General features: G+C 44.9%; 1 protein-coding gene across 5 annotated transcripts in view; it reads left to right on the top strand.

The window, feature by feature from the left end:
* The window catches only part of KBTBD3 (kelch repeat and BTB domain containing 3), a 192,674-nt gene that overhangs the window by 159,866 nt on the left and 12,528 nt on the right, over window positions 1-20,280 (top strand). For all 5 annotated transcript variants that reach the window (XM_085621476.1, XM_085621477.1, XM_085621478.1 and 2 more), the window contains one exon: window positions 7,818-8,056. In XM_085621476.1, the coding sequence (XP_085477602.1) occupies window positions 7,827-8,056 (230 nt within the window). In that variant the 5' untranslated portion in view covers window positions 7,818-7,826. The remainder of the gene's footprint in view (window positions 1-7,817; window positions 8,057-20,280) is intronic.

Below are 20,280 nucleotides of genomic sequence, written 5' to 3'. Positions count from 1 at the left end.
GTGCATGGCATATGGGAGCTGGGGGCGGGCCTCCCAGTGCTGCGGGCCACCAAGAGCCGTCCCAGTCTGAGGGGTCGTGTCCCAGGATGAGTTCTTCGTTCTTGTCCGGGTTGAGCCTGAGGCAGCTATCTTTCATCTAGATGACAACGGCCTTCATCCCTTCAGATGATTTGTCCTAGGTGCCAATGTATCAATCACCTCGCTTACGGAAGTATTAAAAATCTTAAGTTTAGTAGAGCTGTCCATACACTCACTAATCCTAGGGGGGAGTATAGATTTTATTGAAAGATTCAAGAGTGACCTTCGGCCATTGTCTTTGTGGAACTATCGCCAATGTTCAATCAGTAAAGATCTAGACTTACTAAAATCGTAATCGGTGGATGTGAGACCGTGGGGTGCGATGAAGTCTATAATGGCGTCGGTGAAGGATGAGTGTGGCCGGGAGGTCTGTAGACGAGGGTGCCGAATAGGGTGGGGTTGGGGTTGGTCTGGATCTGGGAATGGAGGTGTTCTATGGTTGTTGTAGGGTCGTTCGAGTAAAGAACTTTACACTGTCACCCTAGACCTCTTGGAGCCTGGTCAGGTAGGAAGAAAATTCCAAAACCTTCTCTAGGGCGGAAGGGGTGGGTTGACTCCGGAAGTTTCTTCCACTTCAAAGCTGGCAACAGGTATAAAAATAGGATTCTCAGAACCTCTCTTAAGTTCACTCCTGGACCTGCGGAGGACACTCGGAAGGCCTGTCCTCTACTTCAAAGGACTTTCCTGCTGCTTGAGACCTGCTTCATTCCAGTGAGGCCTGGCCTGCTGCTTGAACCCAGGATTACCAGAGTGGCTTCAAATGCAAGTTGACTGGACTCCTGTTCTGAGCTACTGGGACACAAAAAGCTCCAACAAGCTCCTAGCACCTGGACCCTGCCTGAAGTGAGTCCTGCCCTCCAAGCGGTGCCCATCCAGTCCTGTGCCCTTGAAAGTGTTGCTAAAGGTGCCCAAACAGCCTAGAACCAATATTTCCAGCCATAAAGTGTTCTGGGAACCAACAGAAGATTGGGACCTACCTGCTCACTGCAGTAGCTCCTACTATGTTCTTCTCCGCAAAAACAAGTCCTGTTCAGCAGCTCCTCACAGAAGGGGTATCCGTCCTTGTGAAGCCCTCGTCAGCTACAGCCTGCAGCTTCGTCCTGGTGGAGATCTTCGACTTCCAAAAAAGTGGCAAAGTCCGAAGAAAGAGATCTTCACTGCGTCTTCGTCCAGTGGCTCCTCAATTATGACTCCTCCTTCTCGGACACTACCTTGCTGCGCTGAACTTTACCTTCTCAGACATTTTTCTCCAAAAATTCTTCCAAGTCCGAAGGTAAGCTAAGACAGGGCCCAATCTACCTCGTGTGTCCGAACCGTGCTCCATCACTATTGGCCATAACTTTAGACGTTGCCCTTGTCTCCCACGACTAGAGGTTAGCAGTTGGTGGCCGACCTCTTCTTTTTTCATTTGTTTTTGCTAAAAACTTTTGTCATTTTGGTGTCAACGTATTACATTTTACTTTATTTTTCTAAATTGGTGTGGAATTTTTCTTGTGTAGTGTTTTTACTTTATTTCCGTTTATGTGGTGCATAAATAATTTACACGTTTAATACTTCGTTAAACCTAACTGATTTTTGCTAAGTACAGGTTAATTTAGTGACTAATTTAGTGACTTGATGTGGTTCACCATGGCAGAATTTGTGGTTTTTGTTTGAGAAGGATTCACACCTCTCTTCAGTCAAAAACCCAATTTCTAACACTGTACCATTAAAGTTGCCAAATAGGCTTCTAGGCAGGCATAGCTGAGGATCAGGCAAGAATCAAAGCAGGTGTTGCAGGAATGTCCCTTTAGTTAAAACAGTCATAGCCATCACCGATAGAGGCAGGCTGTTCCAGGATCCCAAAGCTTTAAGTATATTCTCTATGGCTTTAGTCAGGTTGCCTGATAAGGTTTTCCTCCACATGATAGATGTGTACGCCTATATATTGCAACATGACAGTGTTCCAGGAAAGAGGTAAATCAGACAATATCGCGTCCACCTGTCCCGCTACAAATCTCATAGGGAACAGACAAGATTTGACCCTTTTGAACTTTAGACCTAAGGTGTACCTGAAGTTCTCTAAAATATGTAAGGCTTTTTATAGGTCATCCATGCATCACTGGGGTGGTTCCTGGGTAAACAGATTACCACACTGAGCCCTGATAACTTCTCTGGGAATTGGTGCCAATCTAATGGTAGCCCAAGGATTTCAAGCAGATGTTCTTCCGAGTGTTCTTTTCTGTTCTCTGATCTGTCGCAGTAAGACAGATCACAGGAGGCTGAGCGGCATTGAGCATTTGCACAAGTCTCAGTCACATTGTACTTACTCCATTCCGCTTTGTAAGGCAAATTAACTCACAACGTTGAAACTAACTTTTTCTTACGAAAGGACAATTGTTGGAGGCCACAAGAGTAACACACTGAGCACGAAGTGGATAAGTGAGTAAAGACCATTGTGTCCCTTTGAAGAGTGCAAATCACCATGAAATCAAGCTTTATATTAAGGATATGTTAATATGTATCCATTTGTTAGAAGATATCATTTGCTGCTTTTTTGTGTTATCCTCTCAACAGCCTTTTTAACAACCATTATAACATAAATTGTGCTTCTTCTGACCTCTTGTAAAAACTCATAATATTTTACTTCCATACGTGTGAAGCTGGATTGCACAGAATGTACGCAAACGTGAACTATGAGGTGAGTGTCTAAGGAGAGCTGTTGATTTATGTTTTCTGTTCATTCTTTTGCAGGTTTGGCTGTGACCAAGTTTGATGTGTTAAGAAAAGTAGATTCTGAGTTAATTATTAAATTGCCCATCATTCAAACGTAACCGCTGCAAGCATTGCTTTCCGTTGCTATCTCTTTCCATTTGCGCCGTAAGCAGAATTAATGGCTCAGTTACTCACTGGTAATCTGAGTTCTGGGTCAGAATAACATCTCCTCCCCAGAAATGGTTCTAACAAGCTAGAATCAACTTAAAAAAAACTACACTAAATATGGCCGACCTCTTCTTTTTGCCACCACTATATACAGAGGAAACTGGCATTACCACATCCTGCAATACCAAGACAGAAAACCAAAGAAAAGAAAAACAAGAACTTCTGGTTACCTCTCCCCTAAGCTAATGGAGGGCGTGGGGGGTGACTGAAGTGAGAAAGACCTGAACTCGGAGTAATAAAGATTACCAGTAAGTATTTGAGGCATTACCTCCTTGTCAGTCTTTCTCATTCAAGTCCTAACAGGGTGAGATAGTACCCAAGCATAATACAGGCAAACATAATCAAATCACAGGCATGAATCCATGCTGCAAAAACACTTCATTAAACAACAAACTTGAGCATTGTGGTGAACAACATCTAACACCCTGTCATCAAAACTAGTTGAAACACCCCTTCCCACCTGTATATGATAATGTGTCATGAACATGTGAGGGGGAGCCCAAGTAGCCGCTACACATGTCCTTTATGGAAGCACCTTTTAACATGGCACGGGACGCAACCATACCTCTGGATGATCTTCCGTTCACGGGATCTGGCAAACAAGAGCTGGAGTTTTCACATGCCAATATAATAGTTTGATATAGCCATCTGCTCAGAGTAGCCAAAGACGGCTGTAACCCCTTAAAAGACAAACTAAAAGTCACAATCAACGATTGAACTTTTCGGAAATACGCTGTTCTTGCCATATAAACAGACAGTGCTCTGTGTAATACAGAGTATGCAAGTCTTCCTCGTCGGGAGATGAAGAATTGGGAAAATAAACAGGAAGAGCCAGACCCTGAGACATATGAAAGTCTGATGGGACCTTAAGCACAAACAAAGGCATCGGTCTCAAAATCACTTTGTCTGTAAAAAAAAAAACAAAGAAAAGGATCAAAACAGAGAAGGGCTCTGAGTTCCCCAATCGTATAACCTTAAGAGATCGCCACCAGTAATAGCACTTTATAAAACAGATACTTGAGATTAGCGGACTCCAGTGGCTTAAATTGATGTACTTATAAAGTTATCAAACATAGTGTAAGATCCCATGAAGGAATCGGGCTGTGAACCACTGGGCTTTTCAACAAGGAACTTCTTAATAATCTAAAGACCAACAGCTCAAATATTTCAGCTTTCGGCTTCCTAAAAACTTTGACTGTTGCTCACTTACAATGCAAAGTAGAAACCGCCAAACCCAAGGAAAACCCATCCTGAATGAAATCTAGAATTTTCATGGCATCACAAGTTGTAGGAGGAAGACTCTTAGCAGAACACCACTTAGAACAAGACTTCCAATGCTTAGCATAAACATTTTAAGGAGCAGGACGCATAGACTGCTGAATTAGCTGAGATACGTTCTCCAAACAACCCAACTCCTGCAGTTAAAAACTCTGGAGTTCTTAAACCAGCTCCGTCGAGGTTTGAGGACAACACAGGCAATACCGCTAGAGGGAGAACCCAATGAGGGGACACTGACAGCTACAATGGGAGAAAAAAACTGTTCTCCGAGGCTAAAAGGGAACCACTAACACTACTTGGACTCATTCCATCAAACCTTTCTGTATTACATTGGGAATCCGATGAATGGGAGGGAATGCACAGCAGAGACCCCCCTGGAAAGGAACAGGAAATGCATCCACTGTCCATACCCACAGACCTGGGGTTAGACTGCAAGCCTGGTGTGTATGAGCATTCTTCCTGGTGGCAAATAGGTCTAACCAAGGGGACCCGAACCGCTGTGCTATCTGTTGAAAAATGGTTGGGTGCAGTACCATCAAGGTCATGAAGGGAAGACAAGACTCAAATGATTTGCAAGCAATTTCCTCCTCTTTGGAAGATATGCTGCCTGGAGAGACAGAATATGCTGCTCTGCCCAGAGACAAATATCCTGAGTCAGCTGAGCCAGAGATGATAGACCTGTGCCTCCCTGGCGCTGCAGATAACTCCTCACTACCACGTTGTCTGTGCAGATCTAGTTTGAAAGGAGCAAACGTCAACAGAGCCAAATGCACAGACTTTAATTTCCTCCATTTTGAGGAGATCCACATTTGAAAAGGCACCCATCTCAATTGAATCACATGAAAGAAGGGTTGGAAACCCACCCCTCTGGCATCAGTCATGATGACTAAGAGGGATGAAAGATGAAATGAGAGGCCCCTGCTTACTGACCCCTCCTGAAGCCACTAATGGAGATCCTGGGATACCTGAGCTACCACAGGAACCTGGACAGAGTAATCCTGAGTTACTGGAGACCAAAACCTCAGCAGGTTTTACAGATGGAGACTGTCCCATGGAAGAATTGAGACTGTTGCGGCCATGTCCCCCTGAACCACTGACCATTCTCTGGCTGAAGCTTGTGGCTTTGATAGCAGTGTGCAAAGGTGAGATATCAGCTTCTTCTTCCTGTAACTGGGAAGAAAGATCTTCTCTTTCTCCGTATTGAACTGAATCCCAATGAACTGGAGTAACTTTGATGGTCATGGCTGGGACTTCTCCATATTCACCAGGAATTCTAATCTGGACAGCATCTAAAGGGTAATCTGGAAATATTCCTCTGCCTTTCGGAAAGCATGAGAAGCAATCAGGCAATCATCCAAGTAAGGGAATACCCTAAAGCCCTCCCAATGCACAATACTTACCACAGGAACTAGGAACTCGATGAAAGCTAGAAAGATGCAGAAGCTAGCCTGAATGAGAGAACCTGGAATTGGCAGCGTCTTTCCCCCCCACACAAAATCTGAGAAACGTTTTAAGGTCCCTGTGAATTAGGATATGCAAATATGCATCCATTACATTTATTGATGTCAAAAAGTCATCTTTTTTTCAACTGAGGAAGAATTGAGTCTAGAGTCAACATCTTGAACTTTTGATAAGAAATGTAAGAATTTACATTTTTTAGATCCAAAACAGGACAAAAAGAACCTGACATCCTCTGGACCAGAAAAAGAATGGAGTAGCAGCCTCTCCTTAGTTCTCGTTGAGGTACCGTAATTATGGCTGCTTTGGAAAGGAGCTCCTCCACCCCCTCGAAAAGAGCTGACTGATGCTAAAGATTCTTTGGCAGAAAAAATCTGGAGGCTGAGAAGAAAGTTGGATCATCGGACCGTTCTGTGCAACATCGACTGCCCATCGGTCCCCATTCTGTGATTGCCACACATGAGAAAAATATTTTACTCGACCCCAAACGTGCTGTGGAGGATCCTAGCTTAGTCATACCTTGGGACGTTGAGCAGTAGGTGTGAAAGAGGATGAGGCTGGAGAAAACTGGCTTTGTCTGTTGCAGGGACACCTCATTTATGACCTCTGCCTCGAAAGGGCTGCAAAAGATTAGATCCCCAACGTGCTGTGGAGGATCCTAGGTTAGTCATACCTTGGGAGGTTGAGCAGTAGGTGTGGAAGAGGATGAGGCTGGTGAAAACTGGGATTTGTGTGTTGCAGGGACACCTCAGTTATGACCCCTGCCTCAAAAGTGCTGCAAAAGATTAGTGGAAGTAAATGGACCAAAATCTCTTGTAGCAAAAGCTCTACAATCTCCCCGTCATGAAGTAACACCTTCCTTACAGACGCATTGAGGGGACGAGAGTCAGGATCTGTCCTGTGATAATGGCTAAAAAGATCATCGTCCTGGAAAACCTCTGCAGCTGCTGGAAAAGCCAGATTCCCCCTTATATGCAATAAGACCACTGCAGAGTTCCATAATAACGTAATCATAAAATAATATTCTACTCACCCATAGTAGAACCATGAGCAAAAATGATGTATATGTATATGGTGGTGACAAAAAGAGGAAGTCAGACATATTTAGTGTAGTTTTCTTTAAGTTTATACTAGGTAGGTAGAACTATTTCTGGGGAGGGGGTTGTTCGTCTCACCCAGTAAGGAGAGGGACAAAGAAGATGGGCGAGGAGGTAATGTGTTCTTTTTGTGTGTGGACATTTTTACAGTAGTGAGACCTATGAGGCAAAATTATCGATATGCACTTTAAAGTAGAAAAGCCCTGTGAATTTAAGACACATTTTGTATATCGAGGTTCCAATTCATAAAACTCATGCTTAGGTTCGGAAAATCATTATTGTAGGTGTACTCCTAATTCAGGAGATTTCCTTGAAATCTACAACAGGATGGTGAATGTTTCACACTTTCGCTGTTAGCGGGTCTCTACGCTATGCACAAATTTCTCCTGTACTTCTAAGATATATCAGCAATATTATAAAAACATTGTCACTTAGAAATATATTGTATTCATCCAAAGATTATAATAAAAACAGTGTATCGTACGCACCATTAATATCAAATAAAGATAATAGTTATAATAGTTACTGGGCACATATAAGATAAAATCTATAGTAAAAAGTTACTAAACACTTGTTTATGTGAGTTGTCTTATAATAGCACTATTATCTTTGATTCTAAAACAATATCTAACAGCCTCTAGAGAAGATCATATTTTTGCCTTATTAAAAATCGTTCTTAGGAACAGTTTTCTGAAATACAAAAGTTTGGGGCAGATACCCAAAATGTGAATAAGAGTTTCAGTTTTGAGTCCACAAAGTCGACAAGCAGACTGTCCTTTAAGCGCTGGATTCCATCAGCAATAGATGTGATAGGCTGTGAGATGACACAGATACGACTTCTCAATAACTTGTGTTTTAATGCTTTTTGCTATAAACGTTCAGTCATTACATTTCAAAAGCTCTGATTGTGTTGTAATTATTAATGTTTTTCTGCATACCAGGCCATTCCTTATGTTAAAAGACAAAGTTATTGTATGATTTCAGGTAAAAGCAATGAGCATGGCACATCAGCGTGAATCTGCGAGTAGAGTATTGAGCAACGGGGTATCTGCTCCCCAAAATAAAAGCACCTTCCTGGTGGCTGAAGGTCACGGACTGCGAATTCTAAATGTCCTCCAGAGTTTTCGAGACCAGAATATGTTCTTTGACTTCAACATTTTTGTGAAAGATGAAGTCTTCGCTTGTCATCGTTGTGTCCTGGCAGCATGCAGCGATTTTTTCAGGTAAGCCCTCAAGCTTGCTCGTATTACATACTCTGTATTGTAAGTTGTTTTAAATACAAACATTATAGTTTCTTAAACTCCCACTCTGATATTTTTGCTCTGTTTTTCTCCTTTACATCTTTTTATGATTATGAGGTTTGTTGTTATAAAAACCATTGATTTCTGATGAATATTTCTTACCACGGATTCCCCGCTTGACAGGTGAGAGACTGGATCCATAAATGTTTTCCCCTCAACAGTTCCAAATGTTAATCAATATTACATTTGGATAGGCAAAATCACATTGGTGGAGGAGGTGACTTTTATTTTTCGTTCCCACTTCCCTAGCACAATAGCCAAACTAGAAGGCATGATCATCTTGATTAAAATGATGCCCAATTGGTGACGGTAATTAACGTTTTAGACCCCATCTAAATCTAGTATACTAGTTTCACTGTGCTGGTGATTTTAGTTGTTATATGGAAGACCCCCTCAGTAAACCATCAGGTCTGTTAAACAATGCCTTATCTGATTAAACCTTACACAAGTGGTTTCAGGCCTACTCATAAAGTTGTCCACATGCTGGATCTAATATTTACAAATTGTTCCACGCTCAAAGCAGTCCCCTGAAATGTTTGATTTGGTCCGACAATAACCAAATGCCTTTTTTATTTTCTTGCCACGGCGAACAACGGACATTTGATAACTCAGTTAGATTATCCAGAGCTTGGCACAAAATATCAGATCCCAACCTTCCAGATTTACTTTTGGTTTCTATGCCCCTCCTGGAAGGCAGTATCGAGGTGGACGTCACTTCCGTTACTAGACTGGGAATATTCTATTAAGTTGGAAGAGACCCAATGCTGATCCCTCTATTTCAAGAAATTTCAGACCAATTTCTCTTTTACAACAACTTGAAAAATGCTCGAAAAAATGATTAATAAAAGCAGTTGACACAAATCTTAGAAGAGAATGAGCTATTCCACCCCACTAAGTACGGGCTTGAGCTGGCTTTTGCATGGAAATTACTTTACTTGAAGTAGCTGAATTTATAATGATCAAGTTAGATATGGGCGCTTTGGTCTTTGTAGTCCTTTTAGACTTACCCGCAGTGTTTGACACTGTATCCCACACAGATCTCCTACTGATCCTGGAAGTGGCAAGTATTTGAGTATGGACTGACAATGGTTGCATTCCTTTTTGTCTTACAGGTCACAGGGGATATATCTTCCACCTTTTGCCTCTGCTTCAAGGTTTCACTGAAAAAAAACAAAGGTTACAGGGACGTTATAGTTAGAAAATTGAATTTAAAAAACTTGAAAATTCACTGAAAAAAACAAAGGTTACAAGGATGTTATAGTTAGTCTCAGGTTTAACTCCTACGAAACCAGTGAAATTCAGCTGTTATAGTTAGTGAGCTAACTATAACTTGCACGCCCACAATGCACTGTATTAACCTTACATATTACATTACTGATGACATCTCAAGTGACATCACTGATGACATCATCCAGTGACTGGGAGTATTTTAAAAAAGTTTATGATTGTTAAAATTAGGTACCAAGGTGTATTGGTGAATCAGTGGGTGTATGAGTGCCTGAATGGCTGATTCAGTGGGTGCGTCACTGACTGTATAAGTGAGTAACTGGTTGTGTGAATGTCTGTATCAGTCTGTCAGTTGGTTTCTAAGTGGCTGTATGGGTGTGTGAGTGGATACATGAGTTTCTGTATGAATGAGTGATTGGTTGTCTGAGTACCTCAATGGGTGTCTGAGTGTCTGTGTGAGTGGCTGAGGATGTGTGTGACTGCCTGTATGGATGAGTGTTTGGGTGAGTCAGTGTCTGTATGGGTTAGTGAGTACGTGTGTCAGGTGCTGTATGGGTGAGTGAGTGTGTGTATGGCCGTAGGGCCTCCCCCACGTTCTACACAACTTAATGTTTATGTGCCTCGGGGAGGTGGCGGTCCCCGAGGCAAAGAGGGGGACGAGCAGGCCCCCTGCATTTGTATACTATGTATTAAATAATGTATATGCCCGGGGAGGTGGCAGTCCCCGGACTTTTTTAGAAAAGCCTAGGAGGGGATCCCATGAGTCCCCCTCCTTGATTACCCTCCTGCCCCTGGGATTTGTCCCTCCTGGGGTCTTTTAAAAAAAAAAATTGCCACGGATTCGCTGATCCACCTGCGAATTGACAGCAAAATTTTAAAAAAAATGCTTTTTAACCCCAGTGGAGTCCCTCCCACCATATTTTTTGTGGGAGTCCTAAGATGACTTTCAACATTTCCGGGTTGAGGTGTTGGCAGCCAATCAAATTTTAGTAGGATCCGCGAGTTCAGTACAAGGACTATCTTTTTAAATTAAATTTCTCAAAAACTACTGAACGGATTAACACCAAATCACATAAAGCACACTTGCTGGACCAACATCTAGCTTTCTGCAAATTTGGTGTAATTCCGTTTAGCGGTTCAAGATGTAGTTGTGGAAAATCCCATATAATAAAACACTTTTGAGACCCCCCTTTTTTCTCAGTCCCCGCTTGACAGATCCTCCCAAAACTTTAAACTTAGCAGCTGAATCACAAAAGGGAAGTTTTGTTTAATGTTCGTGAAGATTCATCAAGCGGCGCCAAAGTTATTGGCAAAACAAAAAACGCTTTTCTTATGGAAGCTTTGGTCCTAACTATAACTTCCTACTGGCAACTGCCACTAATAAATAAAAATATCTATATCCACTCTGGTGAAGGTAGTGGAACCCCGAAAATTGTATATTATGCAGATGACTCTAAACTTATGCTCTCACTTCACCAGGTGGGTGATGATATTTTGGAAAGATTTCAGGGTTTTCTTTAAGAGGTAATCAAACACTTCTTACAGCGGCTGACCTAAGGTTTAGCACATCAGTCTCTATCTGTACACATTAAGAGCCACATGCATCAAAAGAAAAACCGGTCGCAAGGGCAGATTCTCAGAATCTTCCCCTTTGCGACCGGTATTTTTGCATTTGGGATGCATCATCCCAAATGCAAAAATCGCAATTTAAGTAATCTCTAAATTGCGATTACTTAAATTGCGATTGCATTTAAGGAATCGCAAATTGAGATTCCTGAAATGCAATGCATTAAAGTTAAAAAATTAGCGATTTTGTTAATAGGAGTCGCAAATTACCATCAATTTGTACTCGATGGTAATTTGCAAAAACTTTGAAAAATGCACTAAAGTGCAGTTTTTCAAAGTTCTATTTTACACACACACATGCCCTTGGGGCATGTGTGTGTGCAACATGTACTCATATGCAGAGTTCAAGGGTGCAACAGGGTATCCTTTTGGAACCCTTGCACCCTTGAAATTGCATTTGCAATTTGCGAGTACCTATTGGGTACTCGCAAATTACGAATGCAATTCCCAATCAGCCCTATGGGCCTCTAGGCCCATAGGGATGAATGGGAAGACATTCCTTAATTGTGACTCGCAATTTACGAGTCGCAATTAAGGAATGTTTAGACATCTCTATTTTTTAGCGATTTCTACATGCATAGTCTTTTGCGATTCCTTAATAATCGCAATTAAGGAATCGCAAAATCCTACCTTGATGAATGTGCCCCTGAGAGTCCTGTGCATCAGCTTCCGGCACTTGCAGCCGTTGAGCGCCTGTTAGACTCGGGGGTCTCTAGTTGGCACAGGTATGCACTTGTGACAAATAGGGACCCTCGCCTCTAGTCAGGGTAAGGGGGTACACTCCTAAAATAACCCCTGCTCACCCCCTTGGTAGCTTGGCACGAGCAGACAGGCTTATCTCAGAGGCAGTGTGTAAAGCATTTGTGAACACATACAGTAATCAAGTGACAACACTACAGATGGACACCACACAGGTTTTATATCAAAAATAAGTATTCTTTATATAGTTTTACCACAAGACCATTAAACGACAAAAATACACAATACTGTTACTTTAGATGGTAGAATTTAGCTTAGTTCTCTTAAGTTCTTAGATGCGACACTTTAAGTAAATGTACCTTTTAGATGCGACACGCAGGGCAACGAAAGTGTTGCAACGATGTTGATGCGATGAAGATTTTGGTGCCAAGAAATATAGACGTGAAGATCTTCCAGATGCGGCACACTTCTCCGATATTGCGAGAAGACTCGACTCAATGCTTCAGCTGCAGCGGCGACACACTTTACGCGATGCGACGACAGCGGCCTTGGCAGCGACACTCTTCTCCGACGTTTGCGAGACAATTCCGCTCGATGCGATGTTGCAGCGGCAACACCCCTTTACGCGATGCGACGACAGCAGCTCCGACAGCGGCACGTTTTTCCGTGGATGCGAGACGCTTTTCTTGATGCGGTGCAATGTGACAACTACGATGGCAGCGATGGCGACACGCTTCTTCCTCGATGCAAGACTCTTCTCTTGATGCAGTGCAATGCGTCAGCTACGATGGGTGCGATGGCGACACGCTTCTTCGGCGTTGCGAGACACTTCCTGGATGATGCGAGACGCTTCCGCTCGATGCGATACTGCAGCAGCGACACACTTTACGAGATGCGACGACAACAGCTCCGACGGCGGCACGCTTCTCCTTCTTGAGTCGCTCTTCCAGCTCATTGCGACACGCAGTCCCTCGGAAGGCCCAACAACAGCACTAGGCTTTTCCAAAGAACTCTGGGGAGCTGGGGGGGTGAAGTCTGTTGTTCCTGAGACTTCAGCAGAAGGCAAGCTCTTTTCCAAGCCCTTGGAGATCCTTCACAAGTTGAGCAAAAGTACACACAAAGTTCCTTTCTCCTCTCTTTGGCAGTAGGCAACCCCTGCAGGCCAATCCCCCAGTTTCAGGGATAGTCTCTCCTCAGTTTCTTCTTGGTCCCTCTCCTCAGCAGAGGTTTCTTCTTGTTTTCCCAAAGTGATCTAAATTCTTGGGATCAGGGTCCCAATACTTATACCCCAAAATCCTTTGTCCTCTAGGGGCAGAGGGGCCTTTGCCTTGTTCAAACCGGTTCTGGTCAGTCCTGGAGCACTTTGTTTACCTGACTCCTTCTTTCCTTTCAGAGTGCTGGGCAAAGACATCAGACGCACCACAGGAGGTGGAGCCAGCATTGTGGAGGGAAAGCACAGCCCTATTCAGGTCCCAGGTGCAACTCCTCCCACCCATCTACATGGAAATCTCTCTATTCAGCCCTGTGCTGACTCACCCTGTCTCTGGGAATTCCCCAGCCCCCTGGAATTCCCCAGCCCCTGTCACTCACACTCCAGACAAGGAATACACAGCCTAGCAGAGGCAGGTTTGAATGGTTAGTCAAGAAAATACCTACTTTCTAAAAGTGGTATTTTCAAACACAGAATGTTAAAACCAACTTCACTAAAATATGTATTTTATCATTCTGAGTTCAGGCGTACTAAATTCGAATTTCTACCATGTTCCCTGAGTCAGTTAGGATTATGAGATGTAATAATCAAACTGCCCATTCTGGCCTATGGAGAACAGGTAGCCTTGCAATAGTGAAAAACGAAAATGGCTGTAATTCACTATTAGAGCATGCCACACACACCAGGGCATGTCCTACCTTATACTTACAATGCACCCTGCCCTTGGGCCTACCATAGGGGTGTCTGATATGAAGAAAAGGGTAGGTTTAGGGACTGGCAAGTGGGTGCACTTGCCCAGCCAGCATGACAGTACCAGACTGCACGCAGGCTCTGCAATGGCAGGCCTTAGACACACTTTTACAGGCTGCTTCTGTGGGTGGCACAACCAGTGCTGCAAGCCCACCAGCAGCATTTGGATTTACAAGCCCTGGGCACTCCTGGTGCACTGTACTAGGGTCTGACAGGTAAACCAAACCAACCAATCATGGAATCACTAATTCGTACAATAATTTACAATAGGGAGAGCATATGCACTTTAGCACTGAACAGCAGTGGTAAAGTGCCCAGTGTCATAAAACAGCCAACAACAGGTCAGAAAAAATATAGGAGGAAGGCAAAACGTTCAGGGATGTCCCTGCAAAAAGTGCCAAGTCCAACACAACCCCCTTCCAGCCAAAACACAGGGTAGACCAATCACTACCTTGATGGGCTTCCCTGCTTTGGGCGATAGAACAAGGACCTGGCCCGCCATTGCAGGGGCAGACTCCAGTTCTACGCCAATCTGAACCTATTGGAATCCCTCTGTCCATACTCTCAGGGCCCACCAAGCCCACCAAGCCAATCCACGGGGAACCCTTCTCCTCACCTGTGGACACCACCTGTGCAGCACCTAACCTTAACTGGCTCACAGGTGTGTCCCAACCGACAGACAGCAAAATGCCACAGTGGCCACTGACAGTAGTCAGGGATGAGACCCAGGCCTTATGCCTCTCAAACCTCTGTGGTGTCAGGGAGCGGGGGGCAGTAGCCCCAGGTGCTTGGCAACCTTTGTCCATTCTCCCTCCTGTCAGGTCAGGTCAGGTATGACATCCTGGCACTGACCCACTAGCCCCAGGCCTGTACCGGGCGGCTGGACCAAAGACTGGGGTGGCCTCTCCCACACCCGGTCCCTCTCCTTGGAGCTCTGTACCATCCTACTTGGAGTGGTACCCCCTTCCAGAATTGCCAGGGCACCTGTGGCAGGTGTCCTGCACAATTCGCCCACCAGTTCAGGGGTTCTATCCTGCAACTGGGCGTCCAGGTCAGGGGGATACCCTGAACCTGGCCCTCCAACCTAGGGTCTAAATCCTTCAGTTGAGCCGGGGTCAGAGGCGAGGACTCCCTCCCTCTGCACCCCCTTCCAGATGGCTGTACCCTCCCACCTGGAGTGGTACACCCAGAAGACAGACTGGTAGGGACACTGATTACAGATGTCCCTCCCTCCAGGTAAGACAACACCTGAACCTGGCTTCCCAACCCTGGGACCAACCCATGCGGTTGAATGCTCGCCTGGCGCACCAGGACTTCCCGGGGAGCACGCATGCCCCCCTGGAGGGTGACACATAACTCATGTGCCGTGTGACAGTTTGCCTGGCGCAGATCTCCCGGCCCCTGTCCATCTGACGGTGCGCTAAGATCCCCCAGGACAGAAGTGGTGTCACCATGGTCATTCGCTGGTGACGCAGCCCTTCTGGCTGGCCCCTGACCCACTGGTTCTTCCATTGGGGATTCTTTTCCCCTCTCACCCCTCAATCTGGACTTCTGCACCCTCCCAACTGGAGCGGTACTGCCAGACACCAGAACTGATGGAGGCCTGCTTACAGACACTCCTAGTTCACCAGACACTAGGGGATCCCCCTCAATGGGCGGCCCCTTAGGACAGCCTTGGCTCCCCACCTGGTGTTCTCTTAAAGAACCATCCAGGCTCTGAGACTGGGTTTCGGGCACCTTGGGACATGCAGCCCCACACTCACTCCTTCTCCACTGATACAGGACGTGAGTCCCTACACCCCTCCCACTACAACGGGACCTAGCTGGGCTACACTGAACCTCTTCCCCCACTCTGGGCGGGAAGATACCTGAACCACTCTCCTTAGGATCACACCCAAATGCCTCTCCAGACCCTCTGGAATCCACCAAAAGGTCTGCCTCCAATCTGAGCTCCCTGGGGTCAGAGAACTCACTCTCCAACAGGTGTTGGCACAGCTCTGGAAAACAGGGACTTACAATATGCTGTCCCACAATTGGATCACACAGCCCCCTAGCAGGGTTAACCAAACTATCCTTCATCTCACCATCCAGTGCTTCGCACACGTACTCCACACCATTGACAAGACAGTATCTGACTGTCTCTGTCACTCAACCCACACTCTTCTGGGCGGTCTTCACACTCACACACCAGGATCGACTATGAACCCCTGTGCCAGTTTCCCAATTCACCTCAAGAACACTGCGCACCACGGGAGCTACCTCATATCCTTGAACCTCCTGGTGTAAATTAACCCCCTCCTTCAAGTCAGGTGCCACATCTCTGGGTGTGTGTACTACTCTTTCAACACTAGAAAATTCAATATTGCTGCCACCATCTGAGCTGGATTCCTCCTCCCACTCAGCAAAGCTCAATCTCTGAGCTACACACATTTCTTGTTGCTGGGCTGAGACACTCATGGCCTCAAGCCTCTCAAGCTCTAAGTCAAGCTTCCTCATACTCAACTCATGCTCCATTTCCTTTTCCTCTAGGGCTAACTTTCTAATTTGCCATTTCCAATTATAACTGCCCACTTAACTTGAGCTTGGTCAGCTCCATTTCGTGCATCCTACACTCTTTTCTATCTGCCAACTCCTCTGGAGATAGACTTTTACCAGAAATACTGCTACCGGGAGGGAAAGGGGTTCTCTTTCCTTTACGACCCACTGGCCTTTCCAGCTGCTCCTCTGCATTATCATCATCAGTGGCATTCCTTGCTTCTACCCAGGCCCTCAGCACCTCGTAGAACTCTGCCTTATATTTGCATCCAGTAGTGCAAATATTAAATTGTTTGCAAAATAATTTCAGCTGCTTGACAGTGTAGCTTTCCAGTTTCTCTTCTTCCCAATCACAATCAACAGAGACTACAGATTCTGCTCTCTCCATCATGGTTAAACTTGGCAGTTCTCAAAAATAGAAAAGTCCCAAAAAAAAAGAAATCTACCAACAAGTATGTGGTCGCGTTATGGTCTGCACTCACTAAGTAGTGTTCACCAATCACTGTACATGAGTCACAAATGCAAGTCCAGAATCCTCACCGCTGACCACCAATGTTAGACTTGGGGGCTCTAGTTGGCACAGGTATGCACTTGTCACAAATAGGGACCCTCGCCTCTAGTCAGGGTAAGGGGGTACACTTAAAGATTAAAATTAGATATATTATTGGGAACCTTTTCTCTAAAACAGGATATCTAAGCTCGGATTGGAGGATTTCAACGAATGATTGACAGCGGTGCCGTGGCGGTGAGAAGGCTCTTTCGATCCATCGCGTTACCGGCTGATCAAGTAAGGACGGTGCGAGTCAGAGGAGTCGGAGGTGGTGGGGAAGCTGTCTGTTTCCCAGGTGGAACCTTTACTTTCTGGTTTAGGGTAAAATCTAGTTTTGACGACCTTCCTCGGTCGGAGTGGGGTGAGATATGTTCTCTTAGGGAGGGGAACAGTTCCTGTCGGGGGGCGGTGGAGTGCGTACCGCCGAGTGTCAGTGGATGGATGGAAGTTGCTCCCGGGTGCCCTGATAATTCCGCCCAGGAGAGTGCGGGGGGGTTGGAGAGTGGTGAGGAGGTAAACGGTTCGGAGAGTTTCTTGCGAAAAAAACTGCTGCCACAGGTAAAAGCCTCCTGCCGGAACAGATACGCTTTGCGTGCTAGGTTGGTCCTGGACCCTCAACTCAAACCCTCTCAATACCCGCCGAGGACCTCTCCCCCGATTTTAGAGATAAGGCCTGGGAGTAAGAAAAAAAGCCAAACTTTAGAAGAGCCATTAGTCAGCTCCTGTGCCTCCCTAAAGAAGAAGAATCCGGCCAGCGCAACTAGCCTGCGAGGAAGAGGTAAATCTAAGAACTCTCCGCCCTCCAAAATCAGAGTGACCCCGTCTCTTAAAACCTACTACAAGGTCATGGCCTCTGGCACAGCTGCAGCTTCTACCACATCTACACCCACAGATTCCATAAAAGATGGGATTGCAGTGAAGAATCTTGAGGAGCGTAAGGCTCTTAATGAAGTAGTATCTACAGCAGTTATAGATTCCTCTCAGGAGCAGATTGTGAGGATACATCCTGAGATAAGATTATCTAATTCCTTCGCTGTTTTCGCTGAAGAGGGATTTAAAGAATCAGCTCCAGAGAGGGACAGACCTTGTGTTAGGGGGATCTCTGACTCTGTCTCTATCACCGCGACCTCCGCCGGTGTAGCTACTAGCGCCACTGTCCCGGTCACTATTTCAGCCTTAGAAAAGCCAGATAAATCGAATGTTCATATTGCCTATGCTAATACCTCTTCGGGCCATCAGCCGACTCCCTCCTCTTTTTCTTCTTTAGCGGATATTCTCCTAACAATGAAGGATGATATCAATTCCAGATTTACCATATCTGAGAGTAATCAAGCGGTGTTGGCTAATAGATTTTCCGTTTCAGAAGCCAATCAGGCAGCGATACAGGCCTCCTGCGAGGCGCTCTCAGTAAGGATAGATGCAGTCACATTGAGAACTGACGCTATGGAAAACGAGTTACCAAAGATGAAGAGCTCAATCTCCATGGTGGAAAGTGATATAGTGAGATTGTCCAAAGAGAATATGGAGATGAGGGAGGACATTGAACGGCTTGAGAACCACTCAAGACGAAATAATTTAAGACTGTTGAATGTACCGGAAGCACAAGAGGGCGCAGACCTAAAAGGGTTTGTGATCAGGCTCCTGAGGGGAACGGTGTTGCAAGATGCGGATGAAATTGACTTGAACATAGAGATACAAAGGGTTCATCGGGACCCCTTCCGGAGGAACCCTGCGCAACAAAAGCCGAGGAAAATCTTGATCAATTTTTTATCATTTAATGTTAAGGAAAAGATCTTGATACAAGCCCTGAAAGAGAAATCGATAACATCCAACACCCCCAACGCGTTTTCTTTCCAAATTAGATCAGACGTTTCCCATATTACGGCAGTCAGGCAATGGGAACTGGGAAAGAGGTTGGAGGTGCTTAATGCTTTAGGGGCAACTGCAAAATTTAAGTTCCCTGCACAGCTCCGGGTTATGTGGAATAACCACATGTATCAGATCAAGTCAGTAGAAGAGGCAGATTCCTTGGTAGCTAAGATAAAGGGAGACCAGAGAGATAAACGGTAGTAGTAACTTCTATTCTAGAAGAGGTAGGAGTAAGTGTAGTTTCTTTCTTCTTCACCTTTTTTTTTTTTTTCCCTTCTCTTCTTAGTTAAAAAAAAGGGGAGATGATGGATGAAAAGAGAAGGAGGTAGGAGAGAGGAGAAAAAAAAAATAAAAATAAAATAAAGCTCTTTCAGGGGATTTTTGATAAAGCCCGGCATATTCCAGGAGGGGGAGCCAAAAGGCTCTGCCTATTGGTAAAGAGGGTTTCTCATGGGTTAGGGGGTTAGGCACATTCTTTTTATTGTTATTTTTTGGGCACTGGGTTCTAAGGAGGGGAGGTTCATTGGGGCACTGGGGTGGGGGGCATATGGGAAAAAATTTAAAAAAATCGTCATCTCACCGATATTGGATAAAAGTATTGTCTCAGTCGAGAATCTTTTAATGTCTCTTAGTGGTCGGGTGAGATGGTGGGGGGCATAGGGGTAGGGGGGGGAGGCACTGTGTTTTTATCTTGGAACGTAAATGGTATGCGCTGCCCCAGGAGACAGAGATTGATTTTTAAGTATCTGGAATTATCCCGAGCCCAGGTCTTCCTATTACAGGAGACTCATCTGTCCCTCGAGGAAAGTAACTCTATATTTTCAAAGATTAGTTGGATTAAATGCTTTTGCGCTTCCCATCAGTCGTCTCACATAAGAGGAGTTGCAATTCTAATAAAACAAGGTACATTATGTACAATGGGGAGAATTCAATCCGACTCCTCGGGCAGGTGGATTGTTGCTAAAATATTTCTTAATAATGTAGAGACAATCTGTGTCTCTTTTTATGGTCCAAATGTGGATGATCCCTCGTATTTACTTAAACTTCAATCAATCCTGATGCTGGAGGAACTCCTTTAATTCTAGGAGGGGACTTTAATGTGCTGTTAAACCCCAAAATAGATAGATCTAATTTAAGCCATTATGTAGGAGCCCCTAAGGTTCGTAGGGCACTTCTGAATTTAATCCATGATCTTCAACTAGTTGATTCATGGAGGGTTAGGGAGGGTCAACGTAGAGGGTACACGTTTCAGAATAAGAAACTAGGTCATTCCTCAAGGATAGACTATCTATTTGTAGATAGTCTGTCGCAAAGGGGTATTGAGCAGATTACTATCCTACCTAGCCACATATCAGATCATGCCCCTCTAGTTTTAAAACTCTCTAGCGGTAAAGAACAAGGGCAGACAAGGTGGACATTAAAGAGGGTAATGCTCAACAACCCTGATGTAATACTAGCTATTAAGACCCTTTCCGTCGATTTTTTCCCCAGAAACCTTGGTAGTGCCTCGTTTGATGTGGTGTGGGATGCGTATAAGGCCACTCTAAGAGGGTCCCTCCATGGATTAATTTCAGGAATTAATAGAGAGGAGACCAAAGTCTTAAAAGATCTAGAAGGGAGAATCGGCCAGCTTGAGTCTGCCTGGTTGTCCCTCTCCTGTGATCCTGAGCAAGCCCAACT

Source organism: Triturus cristatus, chromosome 8, assembly GCF_964204655.1.
Source record: "Triturus cristatus chromosome 8, aTriCri1.1, whole genome shotgun sequence".
In the NCBI taxonomy this organism is placed as follows: Eukaryota; Metazoa; Chordata; class Amphibia; order Caudata; family Salamandridae; genus Triturus; species Triturus cristatus.
This window is presented reverse-complemented; position numbering and strand designations above follow the sequence as displayed.